At 45.6% G+C, this 20,901-nt stretch overlaps 1 protein-coding gene and 1 long non-coding RNA gene across 2 annotated transcripts; one reads left to right on the forward strand and one right to left on the reverse strand.

Moving 5' to 3' along the window:
- Nucleotides 1–430: 430 nt before the first annotated feature.
- Nucleotides 431–19,501, reverse strand: LOC142788248 (uncharacterized). The gene is made up of 3 exons (XR_012889314.1): nt 16,022–19,501; nt 759–864; nt 431–630 (listed from the first exon to the last, which is right to left on the reverse strand). It is a non-coding gene; the product is annotated as an uncharacterized LOC142788248 (long non-coding RNA).
- Nucleotides 3,620–4,219, forward strand: LOC119161969 (uncharacterized). Its single transcript, XM_037414459.2, has one exon. It carries the CDS (start codon nt 3,620–3,622, stop codon nt 4,217–4,219), a length of 600 nt encoding a protein of 199 aa, XP_037270356.2.
- Nucleotides 19,502–20,901: the final 1,400 nt, after the last annotated feature.

The following is a 20,901-nucleotide window of genomic DNA, read 5'->3' on the forward strand; positions in this document are numbered from 1 at the left end:
TAGAAACTAACGACATTGGGTCTAACAGTTAGTCCCCTCAGGGGACTACCGTTTAGTCCTCACATTTACACCTTAGTGGGTAACTGTTAGTCCCACAGTTCACCCCAAAGGACTAACATATAGTCCTCACATTTGCACCTTATCGAACAACTGTTAATCCCCACATTTACACCTTACCGGGTAACCGTTAGTCCTCACAGTTGCACCTTGCCGGACGAACGGTTGATCCACTCAAATACTCCAATCGGATGAACTTTTTGTCCCCAGTTCAAACATTATTTTTTGTTTATTTTCTGCCAGGCCTAATACTTCTTTCACCAGTTTTTCTTTGCAGTGAGCAACAAATTTCGCAGAAAAGAACACGCGAAAAAGTAGTTAGCCACCTATGTGTAACTGCTTTCACAGTCATGGCAACAACGAAAGACAAAAGTGAGACATCGAAATCTTTTATTTTTCTAGATACAGATGAAGTTTCCCCATTCTTTTAAGTAAATTCATGGTGAAGTGTACAAGTCTAGTCTCGTTGTCAAATTTTGTTCACTCCTTGAGGAGTTCCTCCGACGGAAGCGATAGATGACAAGCATTGCAGACGCCAGCGCACGCAGCCTTCTGCCTGTTGTGTTCCCACGGCTGCACGTAAATGATATAGTAAAAATGGTTAGACACACGTGACAGAAGATGAAGATGCACGCATATGACAAGTACGTGCACGTTAATATAAAAAGAAGCGTTAAAATATTACACACAAATAACTTTACCTTCACATCTCGCACAGTCCTTATGAAGCTGCTCCGACGAAAGAGATGGATGACGGGCATCGCAGACGCCAGCGCACACAGTCTTCAGCACGCTGTGTGCCCACGGCTGCACAATAAGTATGTAAAATTGTGAGTCACACATGACAGAGGGTGAATACAAATGCATATGAGAAATACGTGCAAGGTGAAATGAAAACATACGTGAGATATGACATGCTAATGATTTCACTTTAGTGTCACACATCGTCAAAGACTCATTTCGATCCCCGTAGCGCAACAGCTTAGGAGCGGCGGCTGCCGCCCCAACTCCGCGAACCTCCGTACCGCTAAGAAGTCGGCGAGTCCTAACCGAGCGACGTCGTTCAGCTCGAGCAAGCGAACGCGAGACCAAACACGGCGTTGCACGCGGAGTGTCTGCCGCCAGCGAACTTCGAACAGGAAAGTGAGCGTACGCTTCGCCGCCGCCACGAACAGCGCCGGGCTGGTTTGGAGCTAGCGCCGAAGAAAGCGACGGTAATGCGGCCCGCCCTTTTACACAAACTCGAGCGAGTTTGTGGAAGGACGTGAAACAGATGACGGCCGTTTGCTCACCGCACTTCGCAAGGGACGATTTCTTCTTTCCAGTTGAGGCACCAGTGTTAACTTCTTGACTCAAACCTATTAAATGACTATTCTATCTAGTGACTGCATAACGCTGCGGCGCCCGATGTATGAAAACAAATTTCGCAGAGATGCGGTGCGCCATGCTCATTACACTTGCGATTGAGCTCTGCTTCATTTTCTGCGTATTCTCACCGGAATAAAGGGACTTGATTCATTGGGCACACTTGCGAATATTATTTACTGCGTGTATTGAGCCGATATTCAGCGGTTTCTGCGACGTTTGTCTTTACACGTGACGGTCACCCTGGAGGCATATAACGTTTTGGTCCAGCACATCGATCGCGCAACTTAAACGGGTATCGGCAGTTCTATCGTTTAGTAGTATTGTGTCAGCCAGTTCGGGAAGCGATCGCTGTAAACTTGGCACTCTTTGGAAGCGTGGCCAATGGCTTGCGTGGCACGGACGAAATTGCAGTGCACGCAGGCGCTTCCCAGCGCACAAGTAAAGAATTGTTTTCGTATTACGCGCGAATGTGTTGCATATGATGCTGGTATTTCACTCAGACAGTTTCATTGCAGTAATCGGCGACAAACGCGCCAGCCTCGCGTGAATTTTACTCGCCCTTACAAGTCTTGAAGAAACCAACAGCATCCACCTTTCGCTAATGTGTACTATGTCACGAGTGCAGTTTTAGTACCTAATGTAGCATTATCTATATTTCGATCATTCTCATTCAAAACTTGATTGTGTTACAACCATCATTCAACTATGTGTTGCAGATGCTACATTTAGTGTGCAATGTTCTATGACAATGAGCCCCCCTCCCTCTTTTCTTCTTTTTTTAGGCAATGTGGCCTTGTTTCTGGTGTAAAAAACTAAATTCAGGTCACACTGACTCCTGAAGTTTAAACAATTTATTTTCTGCAAGCCTGCGAAGACGACTTAAGAAAAATGCCGTACCAAGCGTAAACCTGCCGAAAACATCATGATATGATAAAAATAAAGATTCTCGATTAAGAGAGATGTCACAGGCAAGACTTCATCTACGTGCTGCACGGTCAGCCAGAGAGAGTTAAATTCACTGCATAACACAAAGCCTATAACACAAAGCTTTGGGTATAGAATCATCTAATCTTAGGTAAAGACCTCCTCACAGAATCTGATGTTTGATACATTACTCCTTAAGTTATTATTGTGCCTATGCACAGCATTAGACGTGACGTATTCACCTTAGATGTGGTCTCTCTGTACATAAGCCACATAATGATGTCAACACTTAATGCATTTCAGAATGGACTGAGCAAACAAACTGCTGAAACGATAGGTGAAAAAAAGACACTGCCTGCTGAAAACAAAACTGAAAAAAAGACAAAGCCTGAAGTGCCAAGTCCTGCCAGCATCACTATGGTAAATTGGCTGCCTGAAACTTCTTTATACTTCAATCCACTGTTCTTTTTTCAACTAAACCCGATATTAGATTACAGGATTTTCTCCCATCCCTTAATAATGACTTCAACCAAAGCCTTGCACACTCCATAGCCGACGAGGACTTAGAAAATATGGTAACATCTCTTTGTATATTTGTTGTGGTAACTTGCTTTATAAGCTTCCATCATGCAGTCTGGATTCACTGAACAAAAAACTTTGTACCATGAAATGCATGGGATAAGTGTATTTTAACTTACACAAAAACTCTGGACTTACTATTTTTAACTTTTGTTTAACATGCTGACATGCATTATTGGAAAAAAGCATTGAGAAAAAAAGAGACTGAGTCATGTCAATGTTATCAGTTATTTCAGAAATACTAACTATTGATTTTGTTTTGTGACAGGAATGTGCTTGCCAACCTGGCCCTAGAACACAAATAGCTGAATTCTCTGCAGAGAAAAAAGATGTGGCTTATTTTTTTCTAGAGATGGCTTCGGGGGTTTGGACTTCTGAACACAAAGCTGTGCAAGTGACGTCTGGTTCCTTTCCACATAAGTTTGTGGACACCATAAACAGTGAAAACATCAACACTTTATGTTGCCTGCCATCAGTAGAAGTTCTTGATGGCCTAGTAAGGTGCTACGAAAAGATGCATCCGCTCTCGGGACGGGACCAGTTGTCTGGCAAGGAAAGAATTGCTTTAACTCTAGCCAAGCTGAAGCACCACAGTTCAACAGCGTTTCTCAGCCATCTCTTCAGCTGTACACTAACCTCCAGCAGTATAATTGCAGAAACAGTGCAGATCTTGTCTGTGATATTGAAATTAATGGTGGCTGTACTAACAAAAGAAGATGTTGAGCATTTGCCAAAATGTTTCAAACAGTTCAGCAATGTGCATGTCATTGTGGACTGTTCAGAAATTGCAGTAGGCCAGCCTAACTGCCTGCGATGTGCACTCCAGTGTCATTCCTTCAACAAGAAGGGTTTCACTGTTAAGTACATGATGACTGCAACTCCAAGTAGTCTCATTGCCCACATAAGTGAGGGATATGGGGGCCGAACATCTTACAAGGCTATATTTGAACAAAGCTGTCTGATTAATGAACTTGACCCGGTATCAGATGCCGTAATGACAGACCGTGGCTTCCTGATTGATGACATCTATGGTGACAATTTAATTGAATTAATCAGGCCACCATTCAAAAGACAGCAAAAGCAGATGTCTAGCGGTGACGCCCTTCGAACCCAAAAGATAGCGTCGGCAAGGGTCCACGTTGAGCATGCAATACAGCCCATGAAAATATTTAAAGTCTTGTTGACAAGGATTCTCTGGAGCATGGTGGGACTACTTGATGACATTGCGGTAGTGGCGGCCGGAATCACAAACTTGTCATTGCCAATTTTAGCAGAACATCGTTTTTTGTGAACATAGCAGCTTCTTTTGGGTATTTCACTTCAGGCAAATAATTATTTCTGGTGTTTTAAGTGCCAAAACAAAGATATAATTTTGAAGCACCTTTTGGCGGAGGATTTCGACATAAATAGATCACATGAGGTTCTGTAAAGTGCACCTAAACCTATAAGCACTTGGGTGTTACTTTGGCCCATGAAGCCCTAAAGAGGTTAGTGCCATCGGACTCAGTATGAGCTGCATTGTGGCTCTGTTTCATTGGCTGTAGATTTTAAACCTTGCCTTTTGTTTTTTCACAAAATAAACCATGAAAAATTGTATTGCTCTGACCATTTCTTATTCTCTTTCTGAATGTACCTCCACTCATTCTATCTAGCCGAACAGAACACGAGCTCTAACATGGTGCAGTGGCAAATCTGCATATAATGAATATCTAAAAAGATTTCAAACAAATGCAAAGCACCCTGAATAAGTGGTTTCATTCAACAATAAAATAATGCAACTTGTCTTGTTCTCTTGTGTCCTTATATACATACATAACCTCCCGTCATGATCAATCCTTGTTAACAAGTTTAAGCTTCTTCTGTTCCCAGTTCTTATTCTGCATCATGATTCACTAAATACAATGAATGGTTTGTCTAGGAGGCATAAAAAAATGAAGCGCCAACATGCTCAAGGGCCCTGAAACGCTTTTTTAACTAATCACAATGCCTTGTGAATCCCCAGCTGCAAAAACTAAAGGCAGTTACTGCAACAATAGGTTTTTTTTCCTTTGGTCTCGACTAATGTGCTGAAAGCTACGGTTCTAAAAAGGGTAGCATGGCCCTGCTCAGAAGCTGTGCTTTTTTATCCTGACAGTGCCACTCCCAATTAATGCACATGTAGCACTTTTGTTGCTATGTAAGTTCCTGGAGCTGCATCCCTAGCGGAGACCCATCAACAGACACACAGCTGAGATCACTTGACATTTCCATTTCTGACATTCACACTATGTTACAGAGCACGGTAATATGGAGGCCCCTTCAACAAGGATATCTTCAAACAAAAATTATGAAAACCTATATCTCATACATGCAGAAAAACATAAGGTGTGTATTGCATCTGCCAAAACGGGTAAGCTCAATCACCACAGTGCAACAAGCTAAGATATAGTTTGGCACACAGTAACGTTCAGTTCACCTGCTCGACATAATGCATGCACATGAACACTTCATACAATGTTTGCAATATGAATAGCACTTAAACACAATGTAAATATAAAATGTAAAAGGGACTAACAAGCACCTCAAATTAGCCATAATAAGGTTAAAACCAATGCTTACATTGAAAGTTGTGACCTTCATTTAAGTGTCACAGTGCCACAGAGTGAACATACTGCAACAGGATGAATAACATTTTTGGCATATAAAAATACTTTGAAATTGTTTTTGAAATTTCGCCAGTGTTTAGGCTACAGCATCATAATCATTCATACCAAAACTCAACTAGTGAAATTCATGGCATTTGAGAAAAGAAACCTCATGTTAAACAGTGTTGCATAGTGTCAAACACCGATTATTTATATTGTGACACAGACAGCGCTCCCTACCTACTGGAGGTTCAGTGAAGTGAGCTGTACGTATGCAATAACATCAGTTGCCTGTGCTACTAAGGAGGAACAATGCTATGTGTATAAAAGAATGTAAACAATTGAAAACTCGTTTGCCTAAGCTGCTGTGATCTATAGTGCTTAACATGTGAAATCCCCTAATAAGTAACTTGATTGATGCAGAGAGTTTTAAATCAGTCTGAAATGGTTTCTAAGGACTTGCTTCACCAGCTAAATGCGAATAAACATTGCCAAACGGTTTCAGGGTTCCTTGACAGCCATCTGCAACAAAATTTCAGACAACTAAAAAACCAGATTTACCAGTATTTTAGCTGAAAATAGTGCTACCTGCCAAATTTCACTTTCGATATGCAAGTGGTTACCTAAGAAATAAGCTTGCTAAAGATGAAAGTGTTGGCACCAAAACTAGAAAAAGCGACGCCATTACGGCCAACCGGAAGTGACGAAGGTCGCAGCCCACCATACCAACCGATGCACGCAAATTGTCTGCGCAGAGCTCCGAAGTATGCATATCCCTGGGCTGTGCCCCAGTTTCCTTCTTAAATGCCAATGAAACAACGTAGTATGTAAACATGCATCAGATAGGAAACACGGATACATGCTCAGAAATGTTCGTTAAAGCGTTTCTTTGCCCACTTCCCACATATCTACTCGTCCAGCTGTATCAGATAACTTGCTAGTTAAGAATAAATAGTGCTGCTTGTTTATGCTTCAGGTGTTTTCCAATCACCGACAGGCTATGGACAGTAAAACAGCTTTTTTTTCAGCATCGATGCTCGGTTTGGCACATTCCCATGCCTACTGAAAGCGTCTTTGCATTTCTGTAATCACTTGTTTGGCTGCACCCAAGACTTGTATTACAATGAACCTATATACATCACCCGGAGTGAGTGAACAACTTTATTCACTTCCTGCAGGTTACCGGGCTGGGTTCCCAACAATGAACCTAATGTATCACAATTTTTCTTAAAATAAGCTTACGAGCATAAATCCTTTAAACCCGAAAACAGTGTGAGGTGAACCATGCACAACTACATTTCAAAAGAACTTTGCTGCCTTGACTAGTCTGCTTTTGGAGCTTTTATTTCTTATGTGTATATGATGCAGCTAGTCTGGCACTTTGTTGGATGCCGTTTTACTGGTTTTAGACCTTTCCATTAGCATTACGCTATACTTAACAGAACGAAACATGCTGCAGCAGGCAATTTTCAGTATACTAAAGCTAACGCTACTTGTTGCTGGCACTTCTCCAAACGCTGGTCGCAGAAATTCCCGCTGTTGGGCAGGCACGGGGTCAGGACTTCACATCGTTTTCAATTTCAATAGTATTTGCAGAGACACAACTCATACATGAAGTCGTCATCTTCGAAGTGTGTCGTGTAAAACATTAGGCTTTTTGATAGCTGCCATTCCTTTCCCCTCACTGTGAAAACCCGCTGCTTTTGTAGCTTTACGTTTTTTGGAAAAGCGTGTAAGCCGTTCCCGGCCATTATGTACGTGTTCCAGCTACCTACAGCTAAGTTTTTTGCACAACAAAAGAGCTACCTCTGCTGAATTAGCCGCTTGTAGAGGGGGCTTCACGCACGAAAGGATGGGATGTGGCTGCAGGAGCAGAGAGTTTTGCTGACAAGCGGTGGTGAACTGCAATTGAGGCCATTTGCATTTGTGTCTGATCTGCCCGGGCACACTGCTAGAATTCCGCATCATCTGCTAGCAGGCAATCAAAGCACCGAATGAAATGCTGCCAGAGTCAAATTTTGTTACAGTGTTTTTTGGTATGGCTTAGCTAAAAAAAACTTTATGCCACAACACAAAGGGAAAAAACAACAAAGGCCATATAAATGGTTTCCAGTCCATTTAAAGCATAGGTTCAGCCCCAGCAAGAACCGTTAATTGCTTACCTCATTAGGAGCTTCGAGATAATTTATTCTTTATACATGCTAATAATTACATCCTTGAACTCTTCAAAGGCACTGCTGTCATAGTGTGCAACCGCACAGCAAAACAAAGTTTCACTACAAAAACAAAAAATCGACTTCCTTGACGTGACAAACAGCCATTTGAACATTCAATTGTGTACAATACTCTAATTTAGACTCCATGGTATCAAAATTTTTGAATGAATTCTCAAGCTGTGTAGGGCATTTGATTTCCAATATTACTTCCTTGCCCTCACAGCACGTGCATGAAAACACTCCCCAACCACCATTTGATGATTGATTTGTGGGGTTTATTGTCCCAAAACCACTATATGATTATGAGAGACGCCGTAGTGGAGGGCTCCGGAAATTTCGACCACCAGGGGTTCTTTCACGTACACCCAAATCTGAGCACACGGGCCTACAACAATTCCGCCTCCATCGGAAATGCAGCCGCCGCCAACCATCATTTGAGCAACCTATAATTGGAAATTCATCATGTAAAATAAGCCCCTTCTGGTGGACTTGTAGAGTATGGCCTAAGGCTTCCTGCCACGCCTTATAGGCCATATGGACTGCACTCTCGTTTGTAACACCAGCACACATTGCCGGTGTATTTACTGCCTTGTTTCTCGAAATAAGTGAAAGAAACCGGTCAATGTTGGCCGCACCCTTTGATCTGTAGAGAAGCCACCGAACACTGAAATGGGTCGAACTCTCAAGTGCTTTCTAGTGGCTCTACCCAAAAAGAACGCCACTCGCGCGGAGAGCCCGTGCTTGGCCGTTACTGTCGCCATTGTGTATACTCGCTCTGTGCCGGCTAATAAACGCCATAACAAATTGGTGGAGAACGCTACGATCCCCTTCGATGCCCTTGGAACTACGTTCATGTGCCCTGCAATCTACCATGTCCCACGACGCCTCTCAGCAAACGCCTCCTCCCATGCCACCCTTTTGTCCCAGTGTCCCCAGGATCTGCAATCCACCCATCTTCACGGGCGCCGATGGCACTGACGTGTAGGACTTGTTCGCCATTTACGAGCGCGTGAGCGTCCCCAACAAATAGGACAAAAACGACAAGCTGACCAACTTGGTGTTCTACCTTACGGGCGTTGCAAGTTTGTGGTACACAAACCATGCGTCCAATTTCGCAACCAGGTCCGATTTCAAGACTGCTATCACCAACGTTTTTGGCCGTCCTGCCGTTCGTAAGCTGCAAGCCGAGCAGCGCTTACGCGAACGCGCTCAGCAGGCCGGTGAATCATTCACCAGTTACAATGAAGATGTCCTGGACCTGTGCAAGAAACCCAACGACAGCATGTCCGAATCAGACAAGATCCGGAACGTCATGAAGGGCATTGACGATGATGCCTTCACGATGCTGCTTGCCAAAAACCCAGGCACAGTAGCTGAGGTCATCACGCTGTGCCAGAGCTACAAGGAGCTCCGCCGGCAGCATTCGATGACCTGTCACTCCACACCACGAGATGCAGGGCTTGCTGGCTTGGAGGCGAGATATGATCAGGTGGCGCTGCTGGCAGACCTCAAGTCCTTCATATGTGAGGAAATTGCGCGCCAGTTCTCTCTCCTTCCCTTTGCCCACCCACCGGCTGTTCAACACTCGGCAACTACCATTCTTCCACCCATCCGCCGAGCGATTGAGCAGGAAATAGCGGGGGTCATGCCTGCGTACCACCCACAACAACTTCCGGTTCCTACGCCCCCAAGTTACGCCCAAGTGGTCGCCAGGCTGCCTCCAGTCGTTCAAGCGCCTGCACCACTGACTTACGCCGAAGCTGCCGCACGACCTCCGTCCTTTGCAGCGGGTATGCCGGCTGCGTATGTTGGCGCAACCCCTCAGCCTCATTTTCAGCCCACCATGCAGCCTTTCCAGCGACCGTTCCGGGTGAGACCCACCCCGGCGAACCGATGGCGCACACCCGACAACCGGCCCATCTGCTTTGCTTGGGGTTACGCCGGTCACGTAGCCCGTTATTGCTCTCAACTACAGCTGGCTCCCATTTCTTCTCCTGTTGCTGGCCACCTTAGCCGTTCGTATAATGATGAACTGCCGTTTGTGCCACTGCCGTCTCGCCCAGGTCAGTCTTCTCGAAGGTCGCCATCTCCACGACGTCGGTCTCTGTCCCCCATGCGGCCAAGTTCGGCTGCTCATGAGCGGGAAAACTAGTCGTCGCAGTCCCAGAGGCAAGGACTGTGACGCTATTGCATTGTGAAAGCCCTCAGAGCCGCCCACCTAATGTCATTGACGTGCTTGTGGACGGTGTTCATGCATCTGCTCTTATTGACACTGGAGCTGCGGTATCAGTTATGAACGAAAACCTTTGCCGCTTGCTTCGAAAAGTGACGACGCCTATTTCAGGGTTGTCCCTTCGCACCGCTAGCTCACATTGTATTCATCTTACAGCAGGTTGCACAGCTCGCGTTGTCGTTCAGGACGTTCTGTATGTCGCCCAATTCATCATCATTCCTGCATGCTCTCATGACGTCATCCTGGAATGGGATCTTCTCTCCCGCAACGACACTGTCATTCATTGAGCCGCCGCCGAAATTGAGCTCTCGCCCTTCTCGCATTTGACGCCAGAAGACGGTCCCTCGACACTGAGCAAGAATCTCGTGAAAGATGATACTATAGTGCCTCCGAGCTCGACGATGGGTGTATCGGTCTACTGCACCGGTCTCTCCGAGACAATTGCACTCGTTTCGCCATCCAACCGTGCTTCCAGAAAGAAAGGGTTGCTAGTACCTTTCACGAAGTGCGAATCACCCAGGGCAACGCCGCTATTTCGTGACCAACCCATCCCCGTACACTGTTACCTTGGTTCGAGAGGAATGTCTCGGCAGAGTGGAACCAGTCGACGACGCACAAGTCCTGGACGTACCCGAAGACTCGCGTTGTCCCGATTCGCGTACCATCAGTGCTGTTTTACTTTTGACCCATCATCTCCTGATATATTTGGCCCATACATTGATGACAACCTTACGTCAGCACAGCGTTTCCAGCTTCTAGACCTGTTGCAAGAATGCCGTTCTTCTTCCGATGTCAGGCGAAGTTCTGTCGGTCGCGCGTCCACTGTTACGCATCGTATCGACACTGGTGCCCATCCACCATTACGGCAACGTCCGTGTGTCGCCTGCTGAACGCCGGGAAATTAACGAGCAGGTTGACGATATGCTCCGACGCGACGTCATTGGGCCCTCGGACAGTCGATGGGCGTCTCCTGTTGTTCTTGTTGCGAAGAAAGATGGTTCTGTGCAGTTCTGTGTGGACTACAGACGGCTCAATAAGATCACTCGCAAGGATGTCTACCCACTGCCGCGCATCGACGACGCAATCGACAGCCTTCACGGAGCCCAATTTTTTTCTTCTCTCGATCTGCGCTCGGGGTACTGGCAAGAACCCCTGGCTGATTACGCTGGACCAAAGACTGACTCCATCACACCCGACGGCTTGTACGAATTCAACGTCATGCCGTTTGGTCTGTGTAATGCACCTGCGACATTTGAGCACATGATGGACACCGTTCTGCGCAACTTGAAATGGCACACGTGCTTGTGTTACCTGGATGACGTTGTTGTCTTCGCTCCAGATTTCTCCACGAATCTCCAACGTCTAAAAGAAGTTTTCGCACGTGTGAGCAATGCTGGCTTGCAACTAAATTTGAAAAAGTGCCGCTTTGCAGCACGCCAACTCACCATCCTAGGGTACGTCGAGTCCAAGGATGGCATTCTGGCTGACCCAGCCAAGCTTCGGGCCGTGGCCGAATTCCCAAAACCTGCGTCCGTCAAAGAACTGCGTAGTTTCGTGGGCCTGTGCTCATACATCCGACGCTTCATAAGAAACTTTGCCACGATTATATCACCGCTGACGAAGCTCCTCGGAAGCAACAGGCCCCTCAATTCATGGTCGTCAGAGTGCGACGACGCGTTCTGGAAGCTCCGCCATTTGTTGACGTCTCCTCCCGTTCTCCGCCACTACGACCCTACGGCCCCAACGGAGGTGCACACGGATGCCAGTAGTGTAGGCTTCGGCGCTGTCCTGGCGCAGCGCAAACCCGGGTTCCCTGATTATGCCGTGGCATATGCAAGCCGTACGCTCACGAGTCCCGAGACAAACTACACCACCACGGAAAAAGAGTGCCTGGCGAATTTCTGGGCCCTCACAAAGTTTCGACCTTATTTGTATGATCGCCCATTCGATGTTGTCACCGACCATCATGCACTATGCTGGCTGTCATCATTGAAGGATCCCTAAGCCGCCTCGCCCGTTGGGCTCTTCGCTTACAAGACGACGACATTCGCGTGCTCTACCGCAATGGACGCCAGCATGCTGTCGCCGACGCCCTCTCGCACTCCCCTCTGCCTGAAACTGACGTGCTCTGCTCAGTATCCTCGGTTGCTGTTTCTGCCATTGATGTTGACATCATCACTACCGAACAGCGAAAGGATAATCAGATCGCCCAACTGATCGACTTGCTCTCTGATCCGTCCGCAACGCCCTTCACGCGTGCCTTGCGTCGTCGAGCTCACCATTTCGCCATTCGTGACGGCCCCCTACACCGACGCAATTACGACGCCGATGGCCGGCAGTGGCTACTCGTGATACCCCGCAGTCTGCGGTCGGAGATATGTGAATCCTTCAATTCTGATCCACAATGCGTGCACTCTGGGGTATTCAAAACCTACCATCGCATTAGACAACGCTACTTCTGGCGCGGGATGTACCGCTACGTCCAGCAGTTCGTTCGCTCCTGTCTCGCTTGCCAACGCCGCAAACCGTCCGCACACATGTCACCAGCCGGTCTGCAACCGTTACCTTGCCCTGACTGTCAGTTTGGGCGCATAGGTATCGATTTGTATAGACCACTCTCTCTGACGTCCACTGGCAACCACTGGGCTATCGTCGCCGTAGATCAATTAACGCGATACGCCGAAACTGCCGCTCTCCCTGCGACTACTGCGTGCAATGTTGCGTCCTTCCTACTGCATCGATTCATACTGCGCTACGGTCTACCCCAGGAGCTTCTCAGCGATTGAGGCCGTGTCTCCTTGTCAGAAGTCGTCGACGCCATTCTCACTGAGTGCCAATCTGTCCACACCAAAACTACTGCTTACCACCCACAGACGAATGGTCTGACCGAACGCTTTAACCGCACCCTCGGCGACATGCTGTCGATGTACGTCGCCGCCAACCACACGAATTGGGATACATAGTGCCCTTCGTCACCTACACCTACAACACCGCTTCTCAGAGTACGACCGGTTTTTCACTTTTCTTGCTGTACGGAAGGCACCCGTCACACACCATCGACACGATACTCCCGTACACGCCGGATCCATCTGAGTGTACGCCTATTTCCGAGACCGCCAGGCTTGCAGAAGAGTGTCGCGAGCTTGCCAAGACTTTTGCGACGCATGAGCAAGAGGGGCAGAAGAGTATTCGTGATGGCTCCGCCACTTCTGAGGCCACGTTTCTTCCTGGTTCTCTTGTATGGCTCTCAATCCCGACCTCTGTAGCTGGCCTTTCTTCCAAACTACTCCCGAAATATGAAGGTCCCTACCGTGTGATTGAGCGCACATTTCCAGTCAACTATCTCATAAAGCCAATAGAACAATCTTCGGACATGCGCCGCTGCGGGCGCGACATAGTCAACGTGGAGCGCCTGAAGGCTTACTATGACCCACTCGTAGTGACAAGCTGTTAAGTCGCCAGGTGGCTCCCTCTTCGACCCCCGGGGTAATTGTAGAGAAGCCGCCGAACACTGAAATGGGTCGAACTCTCAAGTGTTTTCTAGTGGCTCTACCCAAAAAGAACGCCGCTCGCACGGAGAGTCCGTGCTTGGCCGTTACTGTCGCCATTGTGTATACTCGCTCTGTGCCGGCTAATAAACACCATAACAGATCAAAGAAATTTCCTCGCTCGAGTCATGCAAGCCTGAGCAATGCTTGCAGTGACAAGGCCCTTTTTATGTCTGTGCCACTCTGGAGAATTCGATTGATCCCGTGTCAATGACACAATTCAATCTCACTCCTGACACTCTCCCCATTATACATTTCACACAAAGTTTGCAGCACTTTTTCTGGTGGCTTGTCCTTGAATTCCCATGCTTTCACACGAAGAATTTCGAGTACAGGCACTAGACCGAAACGGCAGGCTTGTTTAGCTGTAAAAATGAACACAGTCCCGAGTAAGATCTAGGAAAAAGAAAGCAACTGCAGAGTATTATGCCTGCATCAAAATCACAGTTCTACAGCTCTGCATACCTCCAAAAATCAATTCGTTGACAGCTTATGCAAAATTTATGTTTTCAAAAGTGTTATTTGCTGTTGTTGTCATTAAAAAGCACCATATTTAGAGGCCACCTGTCTGCTGCACATGTTACTGTTGCTATTGAAAAGCATGCTTTTCGATAGCAACAGTAACATGTGTGGCAGACAAGTGGCCTCTAAACGCTAAAACGTGGTGAGATTAAAAGCAATGCTTTTAACATGATCATGCTAGAATGCGGTACAATCAGCTACACCACATTTCTTTTCGACGCTTTGCAAGTTCCTGCTTTCTCTGCACTGGAAAAAAGTCAAGCTTATCTCTGTATGACCTTTACTACACATTAAAGAGTCGTGCTCATCTATGGAATGAATTACACAAGCACAGGCCATGGTTCATACTGGTGGCGACAAACAAGGTATCAAGAGCAGCAGTCTATGTAAAGATCAGTTTTTCGTCTAAAGAATGTTTCATGTTGATGAATAATTTAAAGTTCTGTCTTCAAATTCAGGAAAGGTACAAGGCATGATCATTTAGGTGCATCAAAGCAACTGTTACAAGCATGGACCCTCTAATGTTTGCTGCAACATAACAGTCCCTCTCATAATTTTCAACACCGCTTACCACACGTAAACCTTCACACCAAGACAAGCAAAGCCATACAGCACATTTCTAATGTTAGAGCAGCCGTGCTTATCTTTAACAAACAGCATAAAAGCAGTTGCAAATGAATTACTAACTTATCCAATCTCAAAGCAGTACTTCCACAAAGTAGACAGAAAAGAGCAATACATATATGCACTGGCACTGCAGCAACATTTTACATCTTTCTAAAAGTTTTTATGCATTTACAGCACGCAAATGTGTTCGACATAATACAATGCATGATGACGCATTAAAAATTTTGCAAAGTATTTCTGATTGAATCTGACACAAGGTAAAAAATGGCCTTCAATTTATGTGCAATTTCGTCTGAAAGGGTAGATGTGCAAAAAAGCTGCAAAATGCACTGCCTTCAATAATAATTCTTGAAGTTTGACGTCCCAAAACCACGATATAATTATGAAAGACACCGTAGTGGAGGGCTCTGGAAATTTCAACCACCTGGAGTTCTTTAACATGCACTTAAATTTAAGTACATGGGTCTAAAGCATTTTCGTCCCCATTAAAAATGCAGCCGCCACAGCCAAGATTCGATCCCACAACCTTCGAGTCAACAGTCGAGGATCCTAACCACTACACCATTGTGGCTCTTACCACTGCCTTTCATTAAGGTTCAAACACTTTAATTATATTTTACCAATGCTTTCGTCATAAAAAACAGAGTAGTGAGCAGCATGCTCAAGTGCACAGGCATGGCTGGGCTAGAGAAGCATGTAGGCAAAGGAACACACAAGCACCTCTCTCCAGTTCTGTCATAGCACAAGTCGGGAAGGATTGAAGCTGTACTGACGCGAAAATTTTCAGTTTTTTTTTTTTGCGTGAAATAAAAGGCCGAGCTCTGAATAACCTAGAAACTGATAGTGCTAAGCGCGTTAGTACCTTGAAAAGGTGGTTTTTTAGAAGCTAGTTTTGGTTCCTACTGTACATGGACATCCCTGAACGGTATGAGCTTCTCGTAACGTGTTTGTGCCACATATAGTGACATTTTCACAGCCACTCCACATTATAGATCCCTTTGTGACGCACAAGCAGCCATCTTGGAAGTATTCCTACCTTACGTCATCACAACTAGCTGGCTGCAGAATGAAGTCAATGGAATTAGTACTGTAGCCTGACGTAAAGCAATTGTTGATATCGGTAGGTACGCAAAAAAATTGACACTAACAGTTGAAATAAAATATATTCGCACTTGCAGAGCTTCACACATGCTCAGCGCTCTCTCTGTATACAGGAGGCCTGTAAGGCATAGCAAACTCGCCTTTAAAAAAACGTGTCGGTACCCCTTTTAAGTGTAATATTTTCATTGCACGGTACGACCACATGACGCCGGCGGGACTCACCATTCTTGGTACGAGACTCCGTTGTTGAGCTGCCCGGCCCTCGTCTGCGCTTTCGGCATAGCAATAAAGAATATGGAGCAATGAATAAAATGTAATACAGCAATCAAATCTTCATGGTAAACTTGCTACTAGCTCGCATAGCAATTTGGTGCTCTGGAGGAAGTCATAACCATGCTAACTGCATTTTAAGTTCACACGGATAATGCATTTCTTAATTCATATAAAGCTGCTTGGACCAATAAATCCTTCAGAAGCTTAATAGAGCAACACATAGGTACTTCTTGGAGCATGAGTACAGCAAAATATTTGTTTCTAAGTGGCGACTAAGGTTCCCTGGTTTTATTAAGAAAGTCAAACAGTAGTAGAGAAAGAGTGCTGCAACGGTTAGATTTCATATAATTCTATGATCTAAAATGTCTTGTCGTGAAGCGTATAAAAACAATGCGCTTAGTATATGCAACAACCTGTCGGGTGTTTTTATAAGCAATACATTCACCCACTCCTTGGCACATTTTCATTGAGCAGCTTGTGCAAATTGAAAGCAGTCACTTGGAAACCGCTACGACATTGCAAAGAGAAAGCTTTTATCAGTTCCTTCTTTTGTTCCTGTTTCAATGAGCAAGAGCTACGGTTGCCATTGTCTATCAAGCAAATGTTCAAGTGCTGTGTACAGGTAATTTGTACTGTTTAAGCTTTCAGAGCAACACCCAGGACCCGCAACACACTGTAGTGCAGAGCTCCAAAGTCATTTTTGTACACCCTTGCACCACTGATCATGAGCCTAAGTAACACTGCTCTTCAGATTTCACCTATGCTAAAATATGACTGCCGCATCAAAAATCAAAGCTGTCAACTCATGCACTGCAGCAAGGTACTACGGCCATTATGTTATTTAGCTGTTCAGAAGGTGACGTGTTACTGGCTGCTTTTAGTCTTTCATTGCTTCAACCCCTTTAGATGTTGTAATTCAACCGATATGTACAGGCACAAAAAAAAGAATTAACACTACAGTGTGTCTGCTTAGTTTCATTTTAGATGTGAAAAACATTGGCTATGATGATTGTGTATCATTAAATGGAAAAGAACAGATTCCAAAAGTGCATTACAGGCACACCCTTACTTGAACACTGCAATAGCAGAACTTCGGACACTGTCCAAGAGGACCCGCAGCATCTGTGTGGCATCAATCTCAGGAGCTTGTCGGGGAGGGATAGGCAGCTTCACGTGGAAGTAGATCCGATGGGCAATGGTGCATACATACTTTTCACAAGTTTCTTTTTAGTGCTCCATGCACAAGCTATATCTGTGCAGCTGAAGGCTGACAGGGAAACGAGGCCTGATCAGAAAGAGGTTTTGTGGTACTATACATAACTGAGATATACATGTCGCAGTTGGAAAACTCAACATAATATTTTAAGCAAGTGAACAGGCAGCTTTATGTACCTGCTTTATGTGATTTAGTGCCTAAGATCCATTTTTTATTAACAATGGTGAGCTGCAATACACAAGTTGCAAAATTCATCAGCATAATACTTGAAAGAAGCAGTGAAAAGGCTGCTTTATGTACAGCTGCACTCAATTTGGGAGAGAGAGAAAATTTATTTACAGAAAGGCAGAGAGGTCGGCCTGAGCGATAGCTTGCTCTAGCCTGCTACTCTACACTAGGGGAGTGGAAAGGGGAGAATAAAGACTAGTGGATGATGGTGAAGTAGAGAGGTGAGTATGTAGAATTCTTTCTAGCTGAGACAAATTTTATAGCCGGGCATATAGTCCAGTTCCTTCCAAAAAGGTTACAACCACTCTTATGACCACAGTTGCACAGTTGGTGTCTGGCCAAGGGCCCAACACGCACTCAATTTGACTTACAACATAAATACATGTGACCTCACTACTTTAGAGATTGCACATGGCTTCAACTTGTAATTTCCTCAAGTGATTGCTTTTCCTTCACTTAGGAATGGTCCTGAATGGGAAAATATTGTTTCGTGGAGTATTTTGATTTGAGGTGTTTAACGTCTCAAAACCACCACATGATTATGAGAGACGCCGTAGTGGAGAGCTCCGGAAATTTCGACCACCTGGGGTTCTTTAACGTGCACCCAGATCTGAGCACACGCGCCTACAACATTTCCGCCTCCATCGGAAATGCAGCCGCCACAGCCGGGATTCGATCGCGCGACCTGCGGGTCAGCAGCCGAGTACCTTAGCCACTAGACCACCGCGACGGGGCACGTTTCGTGGAGGAATGAGAGTAACTTGAAATTGTGCGCAATCTTTGAAGTAGTGATGCAAGTCATATTGAGCGCGGCTGTATCTGTGGTTTGTAATACCTAAAATACATGTTTAGCAAGATGCCTTTAGAAAGGCTGCTTTGAAATGTAGCAATAATGATGTATTGCATGTAAATGTAAGCCCCTAAATTGTGGAATACATGTCAATGTATGTGATTCGAATTTATTGGAAGTTAAGATGAAAATGATATACACAACTCAAAACAAAAAGCAGTTGTAGAAAGTAGCTGATGCCAAGTACTGCCTTAGTGCATCAAATAATACAAAGATCCGAGAAGTATTTCTTAGTTACGATGAGGTCATGTCCAACAGAATAAAGGTGCCCTTAGTGTCTGTAGAATTTTTATTGCAAATAGGTCCCGTGATTTTTTTTCAACGTTTCTTTGTATTACATAAGCAGAGAGCAATCTACAGCATTACCTGCCCCTATACGAAGCACCAATTACCACAAATTTGCTTTCGACGTAAAATAGAAAATAGAAGCTTTGAAACGCGAGGTGGGGCTCTGTCACAGCCTCGTAAAGCATGCTGAACTACCACATGAGAAAGTATATGATCGCGTCCGAGTTTCTAGCTACACGCTTACTGTGCGATGGTACCCAATTATAGTATTTTCTTTTCATTCTTTCTTTTTAAAGGCTGTGTTGTGTCGGTGTAATGCAACCGACTCCTTTGATCAGATTGCTGGTCGGCAACAGCACCTAGTGCGTCTGACACGACGAATGATGAAGCGCGAACTGCGTGAGAAAGAATAAAACAAGTTTTGAATATCAGCAGAGTCAGCCCAGCCTTGCTTCAGAAGCTATGAAAGCAGCGAGCTTGCTCTTCCTTACTATGTGCGTTGATGTAGTGACTTAGCCACGAGACACTTAAGTGTAACAGTGAATCACGGCAGAAATGTGCCTGCACTTTGCAGACAGTCCAGCTGTGCACGAGCATTTCGCTTCAGCTATGGAGGGTTCCAGGAAAACATTGCCGATTCGAACAAGGATCTCGTGCAGGTCCGCTGTCACACCAAATGTTTGCGCACACAACGCGACCACTTCATGAACGCCGCTTGCGCTTGCGGGACCACTGGTGCTGACTAAAATGAGATGCTAAAGGACCCGCTCCCCTTCTACAAAGCAGTGCAAACTGCAATTACACTGCAGAAAACTCAATATTTGCATTAGCGTGCTGACCTCCACGACGCGGTGACCTCCGTGAATCCGCCATGATGCCCAGTGTGGCCTGATCGTTTTAAACTCCGCAGCGCCCTCTCATGTTCATTCGAGTTGCGAATAGTCATGTCATACCAACTAGACCAAACTGCCACACTTTTGAGTATGGCGTTCGAAAACGGTTCCAAGAAATCTCGAGCGCTTTCTGTCGAAGCTTCTGAGGAACAAGCTAAGTCAAGTACAAGCATCAGATGAGAATTTTTAGGTCACACAGAGCACGGCGACGACTTAACAGATTCAAGGATATCTGAGGCGGGCGGCAGCCATTTTGACAGCAGCAACAATGCTGCTACAAGTCAGAAGTCGCTGGCAGCCATGTGCTGATTAATTCTCCATTCATCTACTCGCTTGCGGTGTTGGCGCCGGTACTGCAGATATCTGAATCGTCCAGAAAAGGTACGTTTTGGCCACCCTCACCGGCAGCGTCGACGCTGAGTGACGCCGGTGTACGAAACACCAGGAAAATGCCGGAAAAACGCTGCATATATGTCGTGCTTTCGGCACCAACTCACCTAAGAACAAGTTCTAGGCGCTGCCATGCTGATCGGCAGATTGCAGCGGCTCTCACAACTTTGCTCAATGCAAAAACCCAAAATATTACGTTTTCTAATTAGTTTTGCTGTCAAGAGATGGCGCTATAATCTGCTCACTTCCGCCATTTTGACTAATGTTGTGTTTGGATTTTGATACATGGAGTTTCACAACTCGTATGATTAAATAACTTTGCTCTAAATGTCACCAGACGACACCTCAAACGGCTGACCCCATCTGCAGTGCCCACCAATATTGCTCAAGATTCAGCGTTCCTGCTTGGGCGATTGCCAATTAAAAAGCAATTATTGTGCATATTTGAGGCACTATAACAACACGTATATATTCTTTATGAGCGTCTTCTACTAGAAAAGACATACAGAGGTAACTTCAGGACCGTAGCATTGATCACACTGTGCTGGCCATGCAACGCTTGCACGAAAAATGCAAGTGTTTCCAACGCTTCGCTAAGACTACACGATGATGGCACCTACCCGTCACCTTCCGTTCTACACCTGATCACCTCTGAAACAGGCGCGCGCGCCCGTTTCAAAGCCGTGTGCTTCATTTTCCAAGAACACTGCCAGATAGCGCTCATGACTCGCGTGTGACGCGACTTGATGCGCTCGTTCGCCTTCACTGCACCCTCGAAGCACTCTAACGCAGTGCCTCCAGAATTCTTTTCACCGATTTTCTTGCACAGAACATCGAATAAACGTTTTGTTCCCTCTCTCCAGACGCATGACTATCGTCTTTCAACGTCATTTGGAGTGTAACATGCAGATATGGGGCCAATTCTTTTTTACCTGTAAACTGCAAAATTATACTACAGTGTTTG

Source organism: Rhipicephalus microplus, unplaced genomic scaffold, assembly GCF_043290135.1.
Source record: "Rhipicephalus microplus isolate Deutch F79 unplaced genomic scaffold, USDA_Rmic scaffold_49, whole genome shotgun sequence".
In the NCBI taxonomy this organism is placed as follows: Eukaryota; Metazoa; Arthropoda; class Arachnida; order Ixodida; family Ixodidae; genus Rhipicephalus; species Rhipicephalus microplus.

What these genes read in the sequence shown, in the direction of transcription:
- LOC119161969 (XM_037414459.2), top strand. Translation starts at nt 3,620, where the DNA reads ATGGTGGCTGTACTAACAAAAGAAGATGTTGAGCATTTGCCAAAATGT.